Genomic DNA, 25876 nt, shown 5'->3' on the forward strand with positions numbered 1-25876 from the left:
TTTGTGTATTACATTTTCTGTGCAGAAATACATAGGGTACAAACTGGCATACAGTGGGACCTCTCATTAACAGATGTTAATTAGCTGTGTTTGCGGTGTTTTCAGTGTTTTTGGTGCTGTTGCTTAGTGCGTGCAATCACTATGCCACCCAAAAACCACTCCAAAACACCGAAAACACAGCAAAAACAACACAAACACAGCTAATTAACATCTGTTAATTAGAGGTCTCACTGTACTTTATCATTCTTCCCACCCTGATAATGTAAAAAGATTGGTTTTCTCATCAACATTTTTAAGAACTTTACAGGTTTGTAGTCCTGAGTACATTGTTGAGGAAATATGAAATGTTTATGATATTGGTGTTAAATTGAAATATCCTCAACATTTCATTGACATCTGTTCCAATTTTGCAAGGAAAACTTTTTACAACCCTCAATCAGTCAAATCTTTTGTCCATAATAACTTAGTAGTGTTACCCAACAAAGAAAATTTTGTTAGCATCACTAATTTACTCATGTATTTTAATATCAAAGTGGCTTTCAGTAATAACAATACACAATACCTTATCAATAATTCTAAAAATTGCCAAAAATGGTGTGTATATAAAAGATGTTAGAATTAAACAACATGAAAAATGTGTAAAAGGTGGGAATGATTCAAGAGCTATTTTTAAACATCTCAGCACTTTTAATCACCCTATCGACTGGGATAATGCTAGTGTGATTACTTTCAACAATAACATTGTCGTAAGGAGCATCACTGAAAGTAGCTTAATCAAATCCACAAATAATTTAATTTCAATCTTAATCCAGGATTGTACAAAATAGATAATTATATTTGTAAATAGCAAATATGTTCCAAATGTAAGAATTAAAAGACATCTGATCCTCACCTTGTACCCACATCCCCTTTTCCCTACTATATGTCATGCTTGTTTGTACTCTATATTTCTGGACTATTTCTTGACTGAAGATGAATTACACGAAAGCAATCTGCTCCAGTCATTTCTTTTCATGGTGGTTACCTTGCATCTGTTGAACACACACCTCTAGTGTTTTTATTGCATATATATATATATATATATATATATACACACATACATGTACATACACTCATTTTCTCCTTTTTGAAATCAACCAATCAAATCATCAATAGCACTAGTTCTCTTGCAGGAGAAATGCAGCCGAGGGAAACCAGCTATAGCCATTCAATTATCCCACAAGTCACCATATGAAGAGGTTTTATGGAATTGTCTGGTATGAGTGTAGGACAGTGTAATCTGTTCTATATCTTGTGTAGTGATTGCATCTTGGGCACTCTGTTTACTGAAGGGCCATTTCTGTACTAGGTGATAACCAAATTGTAAGATATTCAAATTTAACACCAAATTGTAGGTGTGATAGTGCTACTCAGGTACCATGGGATTGGTTTATTTTCTGGGGGTGATGTCTGGGGGTACCTGGTGAAGTGCTGGATTTGTGGGTCTAGTGATTAGTGTTTTCTGATCTATATGTGTATATGGAGGAAGGTGATGTGGGGCATTGAGTGTGTACTGTTATAAATTTTTCAATATATGAAGTTACAAGTTGAATTAAACAGGTCTGCCCCTGCGACTCTACCCCAGTGCAACTTTTACCACTAGGCTAGGATGCTACCATCACACTATGCAGGATGTACAAAAGGAATACTCTGGAACCTGTCCTATACACACTATGCCATGTGAGTTAATGTTGGGGAATGTGTCAGGCAAGTTCCACAACATTCCTTTTGCACATCCTACATAGCATGATAGTAACATCCTAGTCTTGTGATGAATCCCCATGGCAGACATATTTCAGTATGTTTTTTTTTTTTTCTTGTGTCATGTGGGAAGTGTTTTTATAATCTGAAGTGACACATGAATTCAAGGGCCACTCAGAACTGTATGCCAATCATTCCCATATTTCTTCCTTTTCAAAAAAACAATTTGCAAAGCAAAAGGGACATTAGTAAAACATCAACAGATGCACACACAGTTAGTAATAAATACAAAAATCTTACTGTTATTAATGTTAGTGAATGTAATCATTTTACAGTAATAATATAAATCTACATTTTAATTGTTAGTAATAATGCTCAAAGCCATGAAATGAAATGTATTCCACAGCTCAAAAGAGAGAGAGAGAGAGAGAGAGAGAGAGAGAGAGAGAGAGAGAGAGAGAGAGAGAGAGGAGAGAGGAAAGACACTAATATACTGAAAGGCCTTACAACAGGTTAATGTTTCCTTCTCACTAAATGGACAATTTAAAATATATTTTCTTTATTCATACAGAATTGAAAATATATAAATTCCTCGTGAACAAAAAAATTGAAGATCTTTATTTTCTTTTCTTTTTTCATATCAGGATATGAAAACAAGTCATACAAAAAAATAACATAATGATGGATATATTTAATGTCTCAGATTATTACATAATATTCAATAAATTTAATCTTCACCTAATTGTACAACTGTATTACATGCAAGAAAGCCACAGCTTTAATGTATATGTAAGATCCATTGATATTTGGTATCATTTATCTTCTTTCCACGTGCAGTCCAAAAAGTTGACGTTGGCGATTATATACGTTTTATTTTGGTTATGCCAGATAATTTAAAAATGTAAGGGCCTTTGCATTGAACAGGAGAACTGGTATATATCTCCCATTCCATGATGTATAGAATTGTGTGGGAAAAGAGAAACTTATGGGGTGGAATGACTACATGTCCTTGTGAAGTTTTTATCACAGAAGTTGTAAACACAAGGTAAGATGAATGGCTTCACCTTAGGTACTTTGGCAGGCTACTCCTGAGGGTAAAAACCTAGGAATGGACTAGTTCTCTTAACTTCCTTCAAGCTACCTTTACTTTAAATATCAGTCCCTCCCCACTTCGAAAGATGACCCTAACCACTACCACTAAGTTAGAAGACCTCTACTAAAACACATTTCACTTGTTTACATACGGGTCAGATGATCAGTCAGAATTTATTAATTTTCCTACATTATGATTCCATTAATATTATTGGAATCGTAGTGTAGGAAAATTAATAAATTCTGACTGATCATCTGTGATCATCTGACCAGTGTGTAAACAAAGGAATTACTTCAATTACGTCTTTATGTCTTCTTCCTCTCTGTATGTGTTTCTCTATTGTTGTATATTATTCTTCCCTTCTTTCTTTCAACAGTCAAGGTAGGTGAAAGTTGCACTATGGCAACTTATAGTGCAAGTACTTGTCCACACTCTACCTTCTCCATTATGTTTAATAAAAAATTAATTTCTTTTACTGTACCACCATGAAAAGCATATATCAACTGTACAGAACTTCATAAACTACACTTTCATGGTGCAGAGACATAATCAAAGTCACCTACAATACGGAGAAAGGACCTAGGTTTCAAATGAAGGTAGCTCCACGGAGACTAATAACTGATACAGAGGCAACAGAAAACTGCACTAACCACTGGGAAGAATGTTGTTTGTGGATCAGCATTGGTATGACAGGAGAAGAACATGATTCTATGCCTATAGATATTATCACATAACACAAGCACATCCAATTGAATGCATCACAATCACAGCATATTACTCAAACATCTATAATAACCTACCATCTGTACTTCACAATATTTCCCCACAAAAACACACGCACACACACACACACACTCAGATCACAAAAGACACTCTAAGACTGACTCCCTAACTTTAGGTTCCTCCAGACATTATCCTAACCACGAAATCCCTCCTATGACAAACAAGAACCACATTAACATAACTGCATTCAGGTCATCACTAAGTATTGAAACAGGATCAACACGGAACACATCCTCCTATACTGCTTTACTTTCATCCTACCTAGACAACAACACTATCTCTTCCTGTATGTGGAGAAGAAAGGACAAATGAGAGATTGGGTGGTGGGAGTGAAACAAAGACTGTCTAGGAATTGATTTACTCTAACATTTCGACCGACTGGGTCTCTGAAGAAGACCAAGTTGGTTCAAACGTTAGAGTAAATAAATTCCTAGATTGTCTTCATTTTACTTCCACAACCCAATCTCTCACTCTTCCTGTATTTTGTGAATCTCCTGGAAGAGATTGATTGATTAAAGGTATGATCTTCTGATTTCGACATACAACTACCATCATACAGTTACCATTCCCCATTACAAAATATATATGTATATATATATATATATATATATATATATATATATATATATTAATATATATACTTATATATATATATATATATATATATATATATATATATATATATATATATATACACACACACACACATATATAATGAGGTGGCACAGCTAGGATGGGAACATACCCATTTCACTCCCATCACTCCTCCTTTTCCCTTTTTCCTGCTTGAACCATGAGAGACTTGCACATCATTTGTTTAGTGATTATCTATATTGATTTAATCATTCTACATCTAGCTTTGTAATGGATAAAACCTTTTCAGTTGGTCTGTTTTCCTACTATATCTATCTTACTTGTATGGTACAGCCCCTGTAGTATAATACTGAAAGTTCTGATCGGAAGCCATCCATGTATGATATATAAGCTGTTGTTGTTATATTTTATATTTGTATATTTTCTACATAATCACAATTATTTCATATATAAAAAAAATGTAGTCATTCCTGTGATGTCAGCTTTCTCTTTAACAGCACCTTGATACATTATCTGTGTGTGTGTGTCTGAGAGAGAGAGAGAGAGAGAGAGAGAGAGAGAGAGAGAGAGAGAGAGAGAGAGAGAGAGAGAGAGAGAGAGAGAGTGAGAGGGGGGAGGGGGGGGGGGGGGGGAGAGAAGAGAGAGGAGGAGAAAGAGGTGAGAGAGAAAGAGGGAAGAGAGAGAGGAAAAGAGAGAAAGAGAGAGAGAGAGAGAGAGAGAGAGAGAGAGAGAGAGAGAGAGAGAGAGAGAGAGAGTGTGTTCGTGTGTGTATGTCAATCATCCTACTCAATCTTAAGATTCCCCTTACCTGATAAACTGCCAAAAGCCACAGTCAAAACAATGACTGATGTTCTTGAGTGACTGCCTTACACCTTGTATATGTACCAAAGGCATCCTCTCCCTTATACAGGAGTGACCAAGTCAAAGCACATGCCCACATCAAATCTCATTCAACCACCCCTTCCATCTCAGCACTTTGGGGGTGAAGTGTCGCTATACACTGTACCACATTGCTCATAAAGTGTAGTATAGCAAGTCATGGCTTCTTCAGAGGAGAACCCAAGAGTTAAAACTTGTTTATGCCCTGATTCACTGTAAAGCAACCTCCCTCCTCATTCACATTCACAGAATAGATTTGGAGAACACCCCCTTTATGCCGCATCAGCCATTGACAGTCTCCCTCCACACATTCCTACCTCTTACACTCTTTCTTCCCTGCTTAAATGACACATGTGGATCCAAAGATTTTTTTCATCACCATCCACCCATCCATTCTAGATGTTCCTAATGAACTAATTCCCCTTCTGCTTTCCACATTCCTGCTAGTCTTTCCTCATCACTTCTTTCCAAGTACCCAAACCACCTCAACCATCTCTGGTCTACTATGTCTAATAGCTTTTTCTAACACTTGATCTCTGCCTCACCTCAACTATCCATTCTTAAAACACTTATCGTATTTCTCAAACGACCTCAAAAACATTCGATCTATGCCTTTCTTACACTTGAAGTCTCTGTTCCATATGGCACTGGGCACAATCATTCCTTCGTGCAACATTCTTTTCAAAATCATTCTCAAATAACTGTTCCTCATCACATGTTTCATTCTATCCAGATATTTACTCACTTTCTTAACTTCGTAACTCCCCTCTACTTTCCCTTTTACATTCACCACTACTTACAATCTCGGATACTTGAAATTCCCCATTTCCTTCACATTCATATTCAACCTGACACCCTCATCATAGCTTTCAACCACATTCACCCATGGCTTTCTTCTTTCATACACTGTGCCAAACTCAGTCACCTGCAAGATGGATGTCAAGAGAAAACTCCTCCTTCCATAGTTTCTTTCCAGAGAGATCCATAGGACCCAAGAACTACTACCAACCACTGTCAGCCTGCAAATTTCCAGTCCATGAGGCCTGATGCAATGATTATCATTATTCTTCAGAACTGTCCACAAGCATAGGGTCATCCATAAACAACAATTTACTCACTTCTCATATTCTTTCATTCTCATTAATTCCAAGCCTCTACCTAGAACTATTGTATTTCCTTTCCCACTCCATTCACACAACTCTAACATTATCATAAATTCATCTCACACCTTATACATACATACATTTACCAAGGCTTTTTCCCCCTTTCAAGGGAGGTAGCCAAAAAGGGAAAGGCATAAAAACACTCCCACCCATTTCATCCCTAAATACACTCCACACCCCTCCCACCCTCCCTCTCATCTGAGCACCTCCTGGATGACGGGTCATCCCTGCACCTTGCCCACCGCCCTGGGTCAGAAGCAGTGTCGCAAGACACAGCACATCCACAGCAAGTCCGCTTCATTTAATTGGCAACCCCCCCCTCTCCATCCCCCCTTGCATATAAGGAGAGGACGGGGAGAAATCCCTTCGGGCTGCGTCAAAAAATTTGCTCACACATACTACCTCACCCCCCACCCCCCCACCCATTCCTCCTCATGCAATCACAACATCATCCATATACAACCATTCTCCACTCACCTCTATCTTCCGTCCTCTCCCTTCCTTCCTCAACAGACATTCCCCTCTTCCCCAAAGCCCCCTTCACCCCATCCATCCACCTCATCCTAGGACGTCCCCTCATGTTCACTCCCTCCACATCTGCCTTCCATACCTCTTTTACTAGTCTTTCTTCACTCATTCTTTCCATGTGTCCAAACCATCCTAATATTCTTTCATCAACCCTATCTCCCAGCTCCTTTTTCACCCCTGTTCTCCTCCTCACCTCCTCATTTCTCACTCTATCTAGCCTAGTAACCCCCACCATACTTCTCAGACACCTCATCTCAAACACATTCAAACTCCTTCTCTCTTCTTCTCTTATGTTCCACACCTTATGCTCGACAAAAATTACATATACATACAATGGAGGTAGCCAAAAAAACAAAGGCATAAAATCCACTCCCACCCACTCCACTCACCCCCCCTCCCTCCCTCTTATCTCGGCTCCTCCTGGATTACGGGTCACCCCTGCATCTCACCCACTGCCCTGGGTCAGAGGCAATGTAGCAAGACACAGCACATCCACAGCAAGACCACTTCATTTAATCTGACTCCCTTTCTTCATCCCCTCATACAGAAAAAAAGAAGACGGGGAAATACAATATTCTCCAAATATATATCATGTACGAGGAATGATGATGGTATGTATGTTGAATACAAGTGTGAAGGGTGCTTCTGGAGTATGTGGAGATGAATGGAGGAGTAGATGTAGAGGTGAATTACAGAGTTCAGAAAGTGAGTAAATGTCTGCATGAAATGAAAAGTTTTATGAAGAAGGTTGTGCGAAAGAAGAATCATATCCAGTGGTGGCTCATGGTGAGATGAAATGGGGGTTACTGCAAACATATACAAGTGTCAACATGTTTGCGACACTGCTTCTGACCCAGGGCAGTGGACAGGATGCAGGGATGACCATCCAGGAGGTGCCAAGATGGGAGGGAGGGAGGAGGGTGGAGGGGAGTGGAATATATGGTAAATGAAATGGGTGGGAGTGATTTCTATGCCTTTTTCTTTTTGGCTACTGTGATGGAGGGTGAGCCTTAACCTCTGAAGTGCCAAGATGGGAGGGATGCTTGAATAAGGTTTCATTTAAGACGAGGTTGTGTGCTCTGACTCGGCCACCCTCTTATAAGGGGAAAAGGGCACTTCGTACGTATGTACTACATATCAGTAGGATACGGCACAGTTTTCAGGTTTGTGCAACGTTATTCCCTGCCAAATATGTGCACACATATATAACATAAAAATAAAAATGTCTGTTTTGTATGCACCAACTGCCTTTTCCCCTTTAAATGAGGGTTGGTCAAGTATGCCTTGATTCCTTGCTTGAGAAAAAATACAGCAAGGGAAATCAGTAGTCCCCTCCCACTGTCCCGTTTAATTGCTTTTTGTAACACACAAGTACAACTCTTTTCTTGTACACAAACAATTAGGTAAATATATGGGATCAATGTGGCAACATTCTTATCCCCCTAGCCACAGCAGCATGAGATATATAGAGTGGTAAAGGAGATATTTAAAGAAGAACAGAAATATGGGATAATAAATGTGGCTCAGCATTCCTTTATACAAGGAGATTTATCTCCAAACATAAAACAATACTGCATAACTCTGGTCTGTACGGGTGCAACTAAAGACCCTAAAGGATTGCATATAATTATGCAGTGAATACAAAAGTATGTGGAAAAAAAAAATAATGAAGTTAATTAACAAATAAATGAAAAATATCTATCTAGTCGACCAAAGAGCAGTTATCCCGATTTTTTTTTTTTTTTTTTTTTTATATATATATATAAAATTTGTGTACAGAAGATAAAAATGTATTGGTAATGTGATTATTTTGTTGGCTTTCTGCTTAGGATTTTCAACAATACCAAAATTCTTCCAGTATCAGCCAAAAATATCAACAAAATATCCACTGAGCATTAACAAGCTAACATTAGAAACATTTAATTCAAGCTGATACAGCACAATACAACACAATCTTATAAGATGAGAACATTTAGTCAGTATGGTTCTAGATGTGATTAGTGGCATTCCTTTTAATACTGCAGTTAGCATGATCATGCCATGCCTCTAGACGCTTTCTCTTGGTAAAGACAGTGACTGAGTGCCTACCCCCAATCTCAGGAGCTAACCCTTCCCTCCTCTATACCACTAAGGATATGGTTCTCCACACCACTCTTGATTCGTGTCTTCATGGAGGTCAAGTAAGAAAAGCTGTGGAAGGAAGCACTAATGTTCAGCTTCAGGAAAGTGTAAAGGTTCCACTAATGTTCAACTTTTAAGAAAATAATTAAGACATGTGAATATTTGCTAATTAGAATAGCAGTACTGTACTGACATTATTCAACCCCTTTCAAAGTGGTGAGCTTTATAAATTATGTTCCAAGTAGTGGCAGACTTATTCAGTACTAGGACAGACCCTGGGATAATGGGAGTTTAGATCTGTGATTCCTTTACACAGTTTGCAATCATGACTCCCTTTAATCCAAGGTTCCTGACATTCTCTTCACACCAAAATCTTTCACAACTGAATAAAGTTGCCCAATTCTTGTCAGAACAAGAATTATAAAATACACTACCATTTTGGAAGAGGTTAAATATTAAATCTTTACATTTGTGTGAGTACAATGTTCTGCACCCAAAACTAACATAAATAGAAGATTCTTTGCAGATCACTTGCATGCACATGACTAATTCTGATTTTACAAAATATCAAAATGTACAAAAGTTTAATACACAAATGTGCATGGATTACAAGATCTACACTGTTGCAAACTGATATATTTATTTGAAACATTTAGCAATACTCTTAAATACAAGAACTAAATGGAAAACATACAAGAAATATATTTGTTCACACAAAGAAAAGGAAAAAAAAATACACTTTTCATTCCTTCATTATATGACAAACTGTGATTAAGGAAAAGAATATGTATATACATTATCTCCTTCTAAATGCTGTCAAGTGATTTTGTTCTGATTAAAGGGTGATGGGAGCATTTGATGCAAGATAAATGTCTGTCAAACAAGGAAGAGAAAGTTCAAAAGATGGGAATGAATGGAAAGTGATCTAATGGACTAGGAAGTGATGCAGCCAAAAGGGATGTTTTCTTGTTTGCTCTGTAAATTTCTCGTGTGGATGAAAGGAAGGGGGGGGAGTGCCATACTATAGAGCAGGTTGGATAATCCAACTCCAGTTGTCATATCCTCCTGTGGAAGTACTGTGTTATGCTGTGTTATGAATGACCCTTTATCTACAAAGTGCTAAGAATGAGTTTTGGATTGGGGTGGGATGGGTGTAGGATAGGTATTTGCTTTGACTTGGCCACCCTCCTTATAAGGGGGAAAAGGCCTTTTGATATATTTATATGTATAAGTAATCTGAAATAGACGGCCACAAGAGCAAGGTTACCAACGCTATTGTGATCTAATGTGAGCCCTTTGGCATAGCCCAGAGAAAGATGAGGTAGCCCCCATTGCTGACATATCTAGGAATGACCTGCACATGGAATGTCTGTTGAGGAAGGAAGTGAGAAAACAAGATAAGAGTGAGTGGAGAATGATTGCGTATGGATGAGACTGTGATGCATGGAAGGGAATGAGAGGGGGATGGGGGGGAGGTGAAGGAGTATGTGTGAATGAAATTTTGACGCAGCCTGAAGGGATTTCTCCCAGTCTTCTCTTTTTATACGTGAAGGGATGGAGAGGGGAGTCACCAATTAAATGAAGCAGCCTTGCTGTGGATGTGCTGTGTCTTGCTACATTGCCTCTGACCCAGGGCAGTGGGTGAGATGCAGGGATGACGTGTCATCCACGAGAAGCCAAGATAAGAAGGAGGAAGGGGGACAATTGGGAGTGGAGTATGTGGGGATGGAATGGATGGGAGTGGATTTGATGCCTTTGTTTTTGGCTACCTCCCTTGTAAGGGGGAAAAAGCCACTGGTATATGTATTTATCTGTTTATGGAATATATATATATATATATATATATAACACAACTATATGGTGTTAGGAATGGCTTGGAATTTGAGGGAAAGACAATGATAGTAAAGTTTCTGTTTCACTTGGCAATGTTACATTAGCCACATTGCATGAAATGGAATTTTTTAATGTCATTGTCTTTCCACCAAATCCCAGGCCATTCCTAACACCATACATATATATATATATATATATATATATTATATATATATATATATATATATTATATATATATTCCATAAATAGATAACATACAGAATAATAGTGGGGCAGATTGCCATGTGCAGGTCATCGCTAAATGTATCAACAATGAGGGTTTCCCCAGGTTTCTCTGGGTCATGCCAAAGGCCCCATGTTATATCACATTTACTATAGTGGCAAGAATACAAACTAGGCAAACTCAGGTGTGCATAATATGGTAGATAGGGTACGGTAGAGTAAATTGGACTTTGCCTACCTTTGACATACTAATCAGCTAATCTAAGGAAAAATTCTGTCGATGATCGGAACCGTCGATAATAAAGCCATTGACAATGAGGGAGTACTGTATTTTGAAACATACCAAGTTTATAGTAATTACCACACATGAAGCAAAATCTAAAGACTGCATGAAACATGATGGCCTTTATTGGTTTAATAAACTTAGACACAAACAAATGTGAACTAATGGAGAGGGAAATGGAGGAGTAACTATATTGGGAAAACAATTTTGACTATATGGGGGAAATGTTAGAATTGAAACTCCAGTTAAGGGACTACTTATGCTTGAAGGATAGTAAGTTACCATACTAAATCTTGAACAAGGGCGGTGCATCCACTAGACGAACAAGGCGATTACCTAAGGCTCCAAATCTGGGTAGGGGTAGGAGGGGGATCCCAAGATTCTGAATAAACTTGTTCTAAATCATAAAATGCATACAGATTAAGTGAAATACAATAAATTTCAATCAATATTATACATACTCACATAATACCAAAGGATATTTTACCCCTTGTAAGGGGGTTGGGACACTCAAACCAAATACACATCCTTGAAAGATGTTATGATTTGGCCATCCCTTATAATGGGTAAAAAGTCTCTTTGTTATGTATACAAGTATACTATTAATTGAAATGCTATTTATTGTAGTAAATCATAATTGTTGCTTAAGTTATCTAACATTAAACAGAAATTTCATATCTGTATACTTGCTAAGGGTACTAAATATCTTGTTATCATGAGCTCAAACCAGGAGAGTAAGGAATTTGATAATACTACATGTTATGATCCTAATATTTTTGAATACATCTAACTGATAATTCCTATCTGACCTTATTTATATGAAGCAAGTAGTTCCTTTTTAAACTATTGATTCAAATTCTAGATACAGTTCTAAAAGAGCAGCTTCTTTATAATGAAAAATAAGAAATAAACATGTAACAAACTAGAGTAAGGCTGCTTTTAAATAAGGTTTGTCCATTTGTTATTCAATATATTCTACATTTCAAATAGTATTTTGATTATCAAAGGGTATTAATTTACATTTTTTTTTTTGTTAATGTAACTGACAACCTTTGGTCTACAGGGATTACTATGGTCTATAAAATATTAACTGCATTTAAGAATGTAGCTAGTACCCTAATAGACTGACTGCCAGCTCATCTGGGCTACACCTACATCTAGTGTTAATAGAATTTGAAGAGAAACAGAAGTGAAATAAATCTATCCAATGTCTGTCTTGCAAGTTTGACCAACTCAAGCAAGTATTCATTGTTGGTCTTGCATCAAAGATATTTAGGGTGAAAAGGAAATATCTATTGTAATTATGAAGGAGTTTGAAAAAGTGTGCTTTCATCAGTTTGCCAAAATGATGGAAAATATGACAACAAAACTCAAAACTGGCAATGTATTTCATAAACAATGAATTTGAATTCATCCTCAAAATTTAGAATGCCTTAGTCAATCTAAAGGCATCTTTACATCTGTGCTCTAACTCATGCTGAATAAAATGTGTACAGATAAACGAAAAAAAAAAAAAATCTACTTCTAACTACTGCCATTCAATAAATACCTCTAATTACTTTGAAAGGGATCCAAATAAACCTACAAAAAAGAAGTGATACTCACAATTTCCGGATACCAGATTCCTCCTTCTTCCAAGGTGCGTCATCAGGTTCGTAAGGCAGTGGGCCCTGTACTGGGGCATCATCTGCGTCATCTACTGTCCTGCAACATTGCAATACATCCCCTGATTGCTTGACCATGTCCCACATGAAGAATATTCTAATGAAGCTCCCCACTATCCAAATATTCCCTTCCAATGCACATGATTCAAATCAAGAGAGTTAAGTGCTTTGGATCAGATTATCTTGTCTCATAAGCAATGCACAAGGTGATGAGAGACTAGTTCAAAAGTTTTTTTTTTACATTAGTATTATTCTGAGAGAAAATGCTGTGAACATGTAAACTTCCTCTTTATTAGTTGGAAAAATCAATCTAATCCAGGCACAGACCATGCACACACACACACAGGCACTGTCAACAGCACGGAAAAGGTCAGAAGTGAAATAGGCAGAGATGTGGGGATGAGTGAGGCAAGGAGAGAAATTAGACAAGGAAAGAGGGGCACAATGGAGAGAGAAAAGGGAGAGATGGGAAGAGAAAATAAGGTGAATAAGAGGCTAGGGGAGGTAACAGGGGAGATAGGGAAGGGGAGATGATTATATTTTGTCATCATTAACCAGTGCTTCTATCCTAGGGGACAATATCGTGCTGAGGAGGTGGAGTCAAACAGGCGATAAAATAACTCTAAGGAGAGTAGCAGAGAGGAGGACCGATAGAAATGTAATTAACACTCCTCTTTGAGTGAACGGGAGAGAAAGATAGTAGGAAGGTCAAGTGGGTGAAGGGTGAAGAATGGAATGTGGGAAAAATAAAAAATGGGAGTAGAAGAAGATGGAGTGGAGATAGAAGGTGAGGTAACGGAGAAGGAAAAGTATGGGCAGGGTGAGAATGGAAAAGAAAAAATTGGAAGGAAGACATGACAAGAATTGACAAGAGTGGGAGAATGGAGAGGTTAAAAGGGGGTTGGCAGGAATGACAGAGAAAAAGGAGAGAATGTAAACAAAGAAAGGGGGGCATTGTATTATGGGTTAGGAAGAGAAATGTGTCTTCAAGGGGTAGATGGGGGAAAGAGAGAGAGAGGGGGGGGAAGAGAGAGAGAGAGAGAGAGAGAGAGAGAGAGAGAGAGAGAGAGAGAGAGAGAGAGAGGGAGGGGGAAAGAGAGGGAGGGAGGGGAAGAGAGGGAGGAAGGGAGAGATAGAGAGAGGGAGGGAGGGGGAGAAAGAAGGAGAGAGAGAGAGAGAGAGAGAGAGAGGAGAGAGAGAGAGAGAGAGAGAGAGAGAGAGAGAGGAGAGAGAGAGGAGAGAGAGGGAAGAGAGAGGAGGAGAAAGAGGGAGAGAGGGAGAGAGAGAGAGAGAGAGGGAGAGAGAGAGAGGGAGAGAGAGGGAGAGAGAGAGAGGGAGGGAGAGAGAGAGAGAGAGAGAGAGAGAGAGAGGAGGAGGAAGAGAGAGGAAGAGAGAGAAAGAGAGAGAAAGAGAGAGAGGAGGGAGAGAGAGAAAGAGAGAGAGAGAGAGAGAGAGAGAGAGAGAGAGAGAGAGAAAGAGAGAGAGAGAAAAGAAAAAGAACAATTGGAGCATATATTATTTGGGGGGCACAGAAGAAAGGCAGGTATGCAAGAAAGTGATGAACTAGGGGGGTGGGGGGCGATAAGAGAGACATGTGGCGGAGGACCCGATGACCCCCCGCCCTTTGTCCTACGCCCATTCCTGTTTCAGCGTCAGCAGCGGTAAGGCCCCACAGAACAAAGTGCGATTATGCGGTTTGCGTGATAGGTCAACTGGAGCACCTCCCTCCTGTCATCCAATCACTGTTGGTCCTGCTTACCTGTTGAGCAGCTTCCACCTCTATATTTAATCCCCTCTCCAACTAGAGCTATACACCTTCTACCAAATTTACAAAGCATAAAAGAAAAGGAAGTGGCATAAAGAAAAAAGAAATGAAAAAACAATTAGCAACCTGTCAAGCCTAGGACAGCACACTGTTTGCCAAAAAAAAAAAAAAAAAAAAAAAAGGGCAGAAAGTCTAGTGACATCCTTTTACACACCTGCCTTCCTTAAAACTTGAGTTCTGGTTGTGCATGATCTTTGTCCTGGATAGGTGTGCTGGAATTCACGATTACCAAGGATGCCCCTTTTAGAGGCCGAGGTGTGACAGTACTCAAAACTAGGTAAGCCTCGAGGGTTTGCAAATTTGCAAGACAAACCTGACTAAGATTCAAATTGTAACACACATCCTATTAGGCTGAATTCCAGCAACAAATGATGCAGTCAAAGACCAACAATGCTTACTGCAGCTCGGTAGAGAGGGAGTCGGAGAGAGAAAGAGGGGGTGTGAGGGGCTCCAGAGAGTGCGGAGTCCCCGCTTCGGCCATCTCAAGCGGCGGGCAGATAATGTGGCTTTGCCTGACGAAACAACCAACACACATCTCACTCAAGCTAGAAACTCACAAGCATTTAGAAGTTCTAGAGTAGGAGACTTGCAGTAAGTCTAAAGGACAAAAGTGGTGTCTTATTACAAGGTGTCCTCATGCCTCCTGGGACACAATGAGTTGCAATGGCTCTAGTGCTTCAGGAGACTTACAGGTCTTGAACAAACTTCTCTAACAAATAAACACTGCAAAAGTCAGCTACAAGAATTACAATTTACACAAAAGTTAACAAACATAATGCAAAAATTACAAATAAAATGTATGAATGTACAAGTGACAATTCCTTTTAGTATTTACATGTTTTAGAACTGTGAATATTGCTCATGTCAACAAAGTGAAGATGTTGCATCTAATTTATGAATTCTCTATACTCATACCATTAAAATATGTAAAAAAAATTAACCAAATTAATTGAAACCTTTTATAAATCAAATAATCTAAGACACCAAAGAGCAGGCACTAAAAAAAATAAATAAATAAACATGTAAATAAAAATAAACAAATCAATAATTTAAAAAATTACTCTGAAAAGTAATAGAGCAATTAAGAGGAGAAAGAAGGGAACACGATGTACATTAACAGCTAGCAAGGGGTTCTACAGCCAAAATGCAGGCACTAAAACCATTTAATCCATATACACTCACAATGCACATCCAGTGACTAAACATCCATCTAGCATAAAAGAGCTTTGCTAACATATGAAAAACAATTGAATGCAACATTTACAAAAAAGAAAAATAATCAATGGAGTACATTTTTCTTCAGTAGAATAAAAATATTCAAAAAGGAAATACCACCTACCATTTCATTACTGCACAATTTTATGTAAGAATATCTGCACCACTTCATACCACTGAAAGCATACACAGATATTCCCTTAAATGTGTTTCTTCACACCACAGCAGCTATCCATTGAAAGAAAGCCTAGTTGTATCACTACACAAGAAAGAAATTACTTGCATAGGGACTAGTGTAGATCACAACCATAACTTCTAAAGCTCTATACTACAACAGTAACACCAAAGCTCAATGCTAAACACTAAAACCTCTGAAATTTTCCATCTATGCACCAACAAAAATTGTACTCTTCATCTGTTAACATACAAACCTTTTTGGGCTATACACTGTAACTGCACACATTCAACGGTATATCAGTTTATTTTCTAATTGTTCACTGTGTATCAACACAACATAATGGTGAGGTTATAACCACATATTTTGGTCCTCATAAATGTTCATCTGTGCTCTGATCTACTCTACGGAAAGTTTTCTTTCTTGTTCAACTACTGTGTTGATAATTCAGATTAGTCATCAACTCATTATAGTAAATTCATATTTGTATATACATTACGTGCTGGAAGCCCTCACTGTGTCTTTCTACACATGCTTACCTTACATATTCCTCTTTCTTTTCTGTATCATAAGATAACTACAGTACTTGGAATCACACACCAGAAGTCATGGGTTTACAGACTATGTGAGGATATTCTATTGGACTCCCTAGTTCCTTCCAGCATACCATAAGCAACTACAATACTTGACCACTAGCCCAGAGAGCCTATTTAGCTCGGGCTACACAACTTGTCTACTGAAAGATTGTGGATGGTTGGGAGAGTATCACAATGAGTGCTATAAAGGCATGGGATTCGAAGCCTTAATCATCCCAATTGCCCAAAAATTCTCATACACTGCCCAACTCTCCCTACCAAAGGAAAACACTGTAACTAGCTTGCATTACTATTTGGGAAAAAGGTAAAGGGTAACAAACTACAGCTTACTTGAAAATACATGCTCTGTATTATTGTACTTTTCACAAAATATGGCATCTTGGAAATCACTGTATTTCTACAACATCAAACTAATGACTTAGCAAAAAAACATCAAATAAATTCCACCTTATGTTCTGTCATGCTTTCATGGTTACAATTTGGATTTGTATCAATGATTTTTCCAATGGATTAAACCAAGCCAGTAGGGATATACCAAAGCACAAACACGGCAAAAATCATTATGGAGGGAAAAAAATTATAATAATAAATAAATAAATAAAAATAAAAGGATAAAAGAGCACCAGGATAGACACTGCATGGACGGCTGCAAATTTGAGCAAAACCCTTCACATAATACCATGACAATCTTAGCACCTAAATAGCTGCAATGCAGACATTAAAATGAATACATAAATTAATACTTAATATATGTATCTACATAACATATATACTTGGATGAATTTATAAACACTTCCCACACTCAGTAATGCACGAGCATACTCATTCACACATGAAAACATTTCTCTGAAATAGAATATTCCTTTTCTTCTGAATGAATATAATAAACAACTTTAATTTCCCAATTTCTCTGAATTATGATTAAAAGGCAAAATGTATATAAAATAGGACCACTGGCAATTCCAAAAACTGCACACAATTTTTATGCTCATGCTTATCCATATATACTTTAAATACACACTGGGTCAACTCTGTCAACCATCAAGGTCAACATCAAGTCGGCCATATGGAAGCAGGCTTACACTAGTATTTCAAAACGAGGCAAGATCCTCATTTCCTGACACATTCAAGCAGCGACTCATCCTGCTATAACTTCCATGATCACTTAAAATCCTCCATACTTTGTGCCAATGATATTTTGGTGCAGTGAATTTCAAATCCGACTCTCAGAATGGATGAATCTCACTACCAAAACTAGTGCAAATGTGTAGACAACCTCCATATTCTTGTAAACTTGCAGGCAATGTTTAAAATCAGCCCAAATACATGATTTGTTTTGATATAAAAGCTCCTATGTCTGTGACATTCTCACATCATTTGACTTGAATTACTTCTTTTAGGTTCTAATAGCTTACTAGCAGTCACAGTCCTTCCCATCACTTGTTCATTCCAAAATTAATGAGAGACAAGAGTAGTAACACATCCTGAAGTCCACTCTTTTGACAAGTTTAAAACAGTAATGAAATGAATAACTTCATTCTGTACTCCTTATAGTTTCTACATTCAAGTGAATGCCTCTGGTATCAAACCAAGATGAAGGTTTTCTTACACAAACTAAGAACAGTTTCTCTCAAACTTCAAGCTGGCTTTTTCTGAGGATAATGTAATAACATCCAATCAGTGTTTGAATTTCTAACCTCTTTTCTATGATACATTTTACATATTCTATTCTTGCCTCTCTTGCTCTATTCTTTTCTCATTCCTATCCTTGGCTTCATTTTCAAGTTTATTTGTTACTGATCACTCTTCCTCAGTAGTATCTCTATTGATCTAAATATTCTTTAACTTGCCTTTGTCTACTAACTTCAAAGATCTGTTGATTACCATGGCTTGTGACTCGAGTTTATTTTTAGAGACAAACGTGCTTCTATTCATCACAGTATGTCTATTTTTTGGGCATCACTGGTCGTCTGATTGTGGTTAAAAAATAAATTAATAAACTTTAGTACATACAAAACCAGGCATGAGTGGCATGAGGTTTTTTTTCAGAGATGTGACTCTGCCTCTTCCACAATGCATCTAATATGTCTCTCGTTCACTTCTCAACAGGACACTAGACCACTGTGCCACTTCCACACCCCATCATGCTGTAGGACTCTCCTTGATTAAAGCTGATAACTCTTACAGACATCCACAGGTGTTATTTGAATTTGGTTCCAAGGCACTTGCAGGCTTGTGATGAGCTACCTACCCCATGTGAGGTACTGACTGCATAATCCAGTTAATACTTTAGGGACTTTAGTGAGATCCCTAAAGACCAGAATGGCATTCTTTCATGACTGGATACTATTTTGCACTCAAAGAAGAATGTTGATCACTTTTGATTTCTATTAACCCACTTTCTGAGGTGTCGAAGGCCGAGGTGGAAGGAGTGAACATGAGGGGGTGACCAAGGATGTGATGGATGGATGGGATAAAAGGGGCATTGGGAAAGAGGGAAATGTCTGTTGAGGAAGGAAGGGAGAAGACAGAAGATAGAGGTGAGTGGAGAATGGTTGTGTATGGATGATACTGTGATGCATGGAAGGGTGTGGGTGGGGGATGGGGGGGTGAGGGAGTTTGTGTGAATGATATTTTGACACAGCCCAAAGGGATTTCTTCCCATCTCTTTTTCTGCAGGAGGGGACGGAAAAGGGGTGGGGTGTCACTGATTAAATGATGCGGCCTTGCTGTGGATGTGCTGTCTTGCAACACTGCTTCTGACCCAGGGCAGTGTGGGGGAAACCAAGAAAAGAGGGAGGGAGGGGTGGTGAATGAGAGTGGAGTATGTGGGGTTGAAATGGGTGGGAGTGGATTTATGCCTTTGACTTCAGCCTCCCTTGTAAGGGGGGAAAAGCTGCTGGTATATATACGTATGTACCACCTCTGTAATTCCATTTCTTCTGCTCAATATTGTCTTCATGGATAGAAGTGTTGGTTACCAGTGATGAAATACAATAACCTCCCTGTTTCAAGGGGTCCAACAGGGTCTTTGAGAGGAAGTACATATCACAACAAATGAGGCTGCAACTATGTATCAATAAAGTTTTGTGGCCAAGATCCAGTACAGTTAACCGATCTAAAGACCATCCCTTAAATTTTGTACTTTTGGATTGCTAATCTTCATCCTTGCTCTTGCAGTCTCGGAATACAAGGTCCAATGGAGGCGTTGGTTGTCTCTAGAACCATAGTTTGACAATCTTCATTTTCCTGGACCTTCCAGGGTTCAAAGAAAATATGAAACGTGATGTTTCTAATTACAAATCAATGTGGGTTGACACATATTAAGTAACCAGCTCTGTTGATGCCTACAGAGGCATAGAAGTTGCCATTACAACTGACATTTGTACGTAATGCCATACTGTGTTATAATAATAACTATTGCCTCAAGTTTCACTGACTGAAAACCTGCAACCCCACAGTGGCTAGCAACAGGCTTTTGGCCCTCCCATAGATCCGAGGAACTTATGTTTGTGTTGTATTATCATGGAACTGCTTCTATGTCACCGGCTGAAAGTAGTAGGAGGGGAGCAGTAGTTCATTGTCAGCATTCCATAAGTGAAATGGTGAGAGAAATCCAGTTGAAGTTGGTAGACAAAGACGGGCCTTGCCTAGAAGCCAAGTGACCTCCAGAAAGAGGCGAGGAGATTGAAAGGTTTAGGAAATGGGTCGCAGAACAATAATTTTCTCTGCTGTCCATCTTGCAAGACTATCACAAGCTGGTACCCATCCCTGGTATGTGTATAATAATAATAATAGTTGCCACAAGTTTCACTACATGGAAACCTACAACTCCACAACAGCTGGCAACAGTCTTTGGGAACTCTCATAGATCTCTTTGGAAACCATCACTGGACTGTTGTCAGTGATGTATTAGAGTGAGACTGTTTCTGTCACCATCCTGTAGTAGTATGAGAAAGGGAGTAATCACCAGCTGTCAGCTCTCTTTACTCAATATGGTCAAGGAAATATGCTCACAACATACACCCAACCTACACCAATCCCCCACACACCCATCCCTCCAAAATAAAATTGTCCCTCCCATCTTCGCTCCTTGTGGATGAAGGGTCATCCCTGTCCCCTGCCACACTTGCTTAACTTAATAATTGTGTATAACAGCTCATATAAAACAACTCTTAACTATGCATCCACAATGTAATATCTGATAATCCATTTATCATGGAATGCTTGTTCTGCGATTTGGGTGTGAATATATTTTTGTATGGATGTGTTGTGTGGTACAAAAGAAAAGTTGTTGTTGTTTGAGTAGTCTAATGATGGTGCAATTTTTTGCTGTATCAAGTTGGCTGTGCTTGTGTCATGTAACGAGATGGATGAGAAGGATTGAGGACTCTAACACAGAAATGTGTACCTATAATTTTCATGTGATATTTTATGGGGAGGGTTTTGATTTGTGTGTAGATATTCTATTGGGATAGTTTCAGTGTATCCTATTATTATTCTCAATGCTTTATTTTGTATGTTTATAGGGTGTCTATATGGTTTTCCTAATTGTTAGGAACCACACTGTGGAAGTGTAGTTGAGTGTGGTTCTCGAGAACTGTTTTTTTGTGTGTGGTTAGTTTCTTTCTACTGTCCAACATCTGTCCTTGTGACTGATTTTAGTATGTTTTTTATTTGCACTGTCAGAGTTTTGATGTGTGGGCTGAAGGTCACAAGGGTACCAAAAGTAAGGCCCACATTTTTTTTTTTTACCTTACAAGGAGGAAAGGACTTCCTATTACATTACACCCACACACATGCAAGCATACACACACACACACACATGCATGCACACCCACACCCACACACAACCCATCTGAGAGCTGACATTTGATGTTGGTGGGTAGGATTGAGTATCTTAATGAATACAAGAAGTATGTCAATGAGAATATGAGATGATGAAAATATCTGGAGGGTTACTCATAATGAACATATATAAAAAATGAGACAAAGACCAGCTCAAAAGTGTTGTCACAAGAACCAATGCTAACTGACATGTCTGTTGATGATAAGGTAAATTCTACAGGTGAGTTTATTGTAGATCTATAGGGTATTACTATAATGAAGGCATAAACCTCTGGGCACCACTGAATATATTGAACGAGATTGCATAACAAATCGATCCCATAAGAAACTAAGTGGCAAGGAGGCAAGATTATATTGCCACAACCTTCTAACCCCCCATGAATAAGGCGGCCTATGTTATCGTGGGCATTCCAGTCAGTGTACCATAACCTAAAGTTCCAACTACATCACCTTGTGTGCTTACTTGCAGAGTGCCACCGAATGTGATTAAGTTAAGCCCTGTCAAGGTAAATACAGGTCTTGAACTTTAAACAACCTGAAGATGAGGATCTATACAAACAACATAAGAACCCCTTCAGAAGACTGCAAACTGGAAAGTTTGATCAAAGAAATGGAAAACATCAACTGGGATATGATGGGACTAAACAAGATCATAGGAGAAGAGGAAAAGCACATGTAGCTATGAGACAGTTCCCATCTGTTCTACTGTTGGAGTAACGAGAAGGAAAGATCCTCCAGTAGAAAGGAGAGGATGAAAAGAGCAGATGGACAGTTGTCAGAGGACTGTGAGAGGAAGATGGGATGAATATTTAAAGCTGTTGAATGTAGAGGATGAGAGGTAGTGAGTGTGACACTAGAAGATGCTATGAACAAAAGTTAAGGAAGTATTCTGAGTGTTCACGGGCTTGGAGAATGCATACAATAGAACAGACAGAAAAGAGTTGTGGAGCATGTTGCAAATGTATGGAACAGGGGGAAGTGTGCTGAAGGGAATCTAAGGGTCAGGAAGGATGGGAGAGAATGGTTTCAAGCGGGTGCAAAGTTACATCAGGACTGGATGATGTCAACATAACTGTTAAATGTGTGAATGGATACAGAAGTAAGGGAAGTGTATGCAAGAGTGTTCAGTAAAGGTTTGGAATTAGCGGGCCATCACTGTTGATCCCAGTAAGAGAATGTAAGTAGTTGGTTCTCAGATGAGGTATCTGATAAGTATAATGGAAATTCAAGCATGGATAGTGAGAAATGTTGACCCCAGTTGGAATGTAAGACAGAATAACAGAAGAAAACTGAATAACTCTGAGATGAGATGTTTGAGAACTATGATGGATAGTGAGAAATGTTAATGAAAGGCAGAGTATAGGTGATGGAAGACAATTGTCTGACAGGGTAGAACAGGGGAGTATCAAGATGGTTTGGGCATACAGACAGAATTGGAAATGACTAGAGAAAAGAGTGAGGAAAACAGAAGTGGAATGAGCTCAAAAGGAAGATGACCTACAGTGTAATGGACAGATGGAATGAAAAGAGCTTTGGAGATGCACCACAGCATAGTGTTACAGCAAGGAATGCAAGAAATAGGAATGTGCAAAGGAAGATTGCAACTTGGAGAATAGAAAACAAAGCCCTAAGGAATGTTCCTCACATCTGTTCCATTCCTGTGTGGATGAAGAGGTGAGGGAGTCACTATAGGCCACAACAGTAACTTTGCTGTTGAGGCCTTATGCAGAGAAACTATACCTCACTGCAATGCAATTGACCCCACAAGTGTGACAGAGAGCAGGGTAAACCACCATTCACAAATAGCTACAATGGGATGGGCAAGCTAATGTATTTTTTAGTGTGAATGTGTACTTTAGTTCCGCTATCCCCATTAAAAGAGGGGAGAAGGCCACTGGTGCATACATAATTTAAATCAAATGGTCCCTTAATGACCTAATGAAGTACATTAATAATATTGGTACATACGTTTGTTATTTGAGAACTTGAACAACCTAACCATTTAAAATTAAATATACAAGTCCCTGGTCAAAATTACCTTAAAAATAATTATACAGACTAGGTTAGAGAAGTTAAATAGTATATAAAACATTAGCTTATAAGTATAAAATATATAACAACATCATATTGGCACAATTTTTGAGTCACTTACGACAATAAAGCTAATATGGCAATGTAAAGCTTTCATAAATATAACCCTCTTCGAATCCACTGCAGGTTTCTATTCCACCAAAACATCAGTGACCTTATAGTACCTATTCAAGGGTGACATTTACCACTAATACATCACAAGCAGCATGGGTATGCTATGATGCAAGAGATGGTAGTGACAAACCTCAAGAACACTACAGAAATACTGTACTGACATCTTTTAAAGGGAACTGAAATGCTACAGTGCAAACAACAGTGCCAACAAGAGCATGAAAACAGTGTCAAACCACAAGTTCCATGAAAGGGCACCCAGTGTCGTCCAAACCAAGATAGACACTGCAGTGCTCAGCCAAATGTAATACTGAAATGTCAAGCCATACCTAACACTGCAGAGTTATCACTGGAATGTCTGATCACCTCAGTAATAAAACATACCTCATTAAAACTGTCCATTGCCAAAAACTGCACCAGAAACAATATACGTCAACAAGGCACTTCTTGAATAACCAGTATTCTAAACTGTTACCCAATCACATATTAACAATCACTCACAAAGTTCAAAGGCACTGTCAGCAGCTTTCTCACCTTTATATTGATTTTCTTTAAGTAATAAAAACAATATAGGGGAGAGATCTGAACAATGAACAATTAAATAACACATTCACATTACAGCCATCTTAATGTTCCCCCCTCACAGGAATACACATTTCAATGCACACAATGTATGCCAACAGTGCTAGCTTTTATGCAGGTCCAGTGCAGCGCCTTCCTAGCACTGCAATGTGGCAACTAAGCATGCAAGGACCAGTCTGGTAATAAAAAGACTCAACTGAATGAGAGTCACAATAGTACAGAAGTTACATGCACACTGAAACATATTCTCCTTGACTACATACTGTCTGGCAGTCTTGGGTCTGTACATTTCCAGTTCATCTTCCAGGTCTGACACGCGGGCCTTGAGTTCATTTCGTTCATAGAGGATTTCCTTGAGCTCAGTCATGGTGAAGCGAGGACGGTTGGGATCATCTCTGTCAAACACTAATTTGTTGCTCAGATCTGGACATTCCGTCTGGAGATGGAAAGTAGGCAAATCAAAACATGAAAGTATTAAGCTCTAATTAAAAGATGGCAAAACATCTAAGGTACACATTGAGGCAAATTGAAAAAAGAAAAAGAAGAATTTTTTTTTTTACAATATGCACAACTGTTGGTATTGCTGAATTGCCATGTCGATAATACAATGCACTTAGCAACATAGGAAACCAACTGCCCTAACAGGCTCCAGCCAGAAAGCCTCCAACCTAAATATATTGTATTTATTCCTGTGTGATGCCAGTGTTGTTGAGTCGGTGAGGATGTGTATTACTGTTTATAAGGCAGTGTTGCAGTGTGGACATATGCCATCTCAGTGTTATTTGATGGCCACCACAAATTCTGCTTACGTGTGCTCATTCTGTTCTATTCAGTTGGGCCTTGTATTTATATATAGGTGGTGGAGGGTGGTCAGAATACTGTTGTGATCCAGACCAGTTTTAGTGTGTTTACCTAATTGTATTAGGCAAGAACATACATACATACATATCAGACTTTTTCCACCCCTTATAAGGAAGTAAGGGTCCTTGGTGACCAAGGATGAGATGGATGGATGGGGGAAAAGGGGCATTGGGAAAGAGGGGAATGTCTGTTGAGGAAGGACAGGAGAAGACAGAAGATAGGGGTGAAAGGAGAATGATTGTGTATGGATGATGCTGTGATGCATGAAAGGGAGTGGGTGGGGGATGGGGGTGAGGGTGAAATAAACTGACGCAGCCCAAAGGGATTTCTCCCCATCTTCTTTTTTTTTCTGCATGAGGGGAGGGAGAGGGGTGTCACCAATTAAATGAAGCAGCCTTGCTGTAGATGTGCTATGTCTTGTGACACTGCCTCTGACCCAGAGACAGGGCAGTGGACAAGATTTAGGGATGACCCATCATCCAGAAGGAGCCAAGATAAGAGGGAGGGAGGGGGGTAAATGGGAGTGGAGTGTATGGGGATGAAATGGGTGGGAGTGGATTTTATGCCTTTGTTTTTTTTGGCTACCTCCCTTGTAAGGGGGAAAAAGCCTTTGGTATATGTATGTATGTATTCACCTGTCATATACAAATAAGGAGTAGCAATCATTAG

General features: G+C 38.8%; 1 protein-coding gene across 6 annotated transcripts in view; it reads right to left on the minus strand.

Moving 5' to 3' along the window:
- The window catches only part of Rilpl (Rab interacting lysosomal protein like), a 48095-nt gene that overhangs the window by 7561 nt on the left and 14658 nt on the right, over positions 1-25876 (minus strand). Inside the window, exons 5-8 of one of the 6 annotated variants that reach the window (XM_076177986.1) lie at positions 24610-24782; positions 15127-15240; positions 12845-12943; positions 8869-8970 (exon numbers count right to left, since the gene is read on the minus strand). In XM_076177986.1, coding sequence (XP_076034101.1) covers positions 8877-8970; positions 12845-12943; positions 15127-15240; positions 24610-24782 — 480 coding nt within the window. In that variant the 3' untranslated portion in view covers positions 8869-8876. Of the gene's footprint in view, positions 1-8868; positions 8971-11521; positions 11590-12844; positions 12944-15126; positions 15241-24609; positions 24783-25876 lie in introns of all 6 variants that reach the window. The other 5 variants (XM_076177989.1, XM_076177990.1, XM_076177992.1 and 2 more) reach the window with 5 other exon arrangements.

This window comes from Oratosquilla oratoria, chromosome 41 (assembly GCF_046742065.1).
Source record: "Oratosquilla oratoria isolate Oo_2021 chromosome 41, ASM4674206v1, whole genome shotgun sequence".
In the NCBI taxonomy this organism is placed as follows: Eukaryota; Metazoa; Arthropoda; class Malacostraca; order Stomatopoda; family Squillidae; genus Oratosquilla; species Oratosquilla oratoria.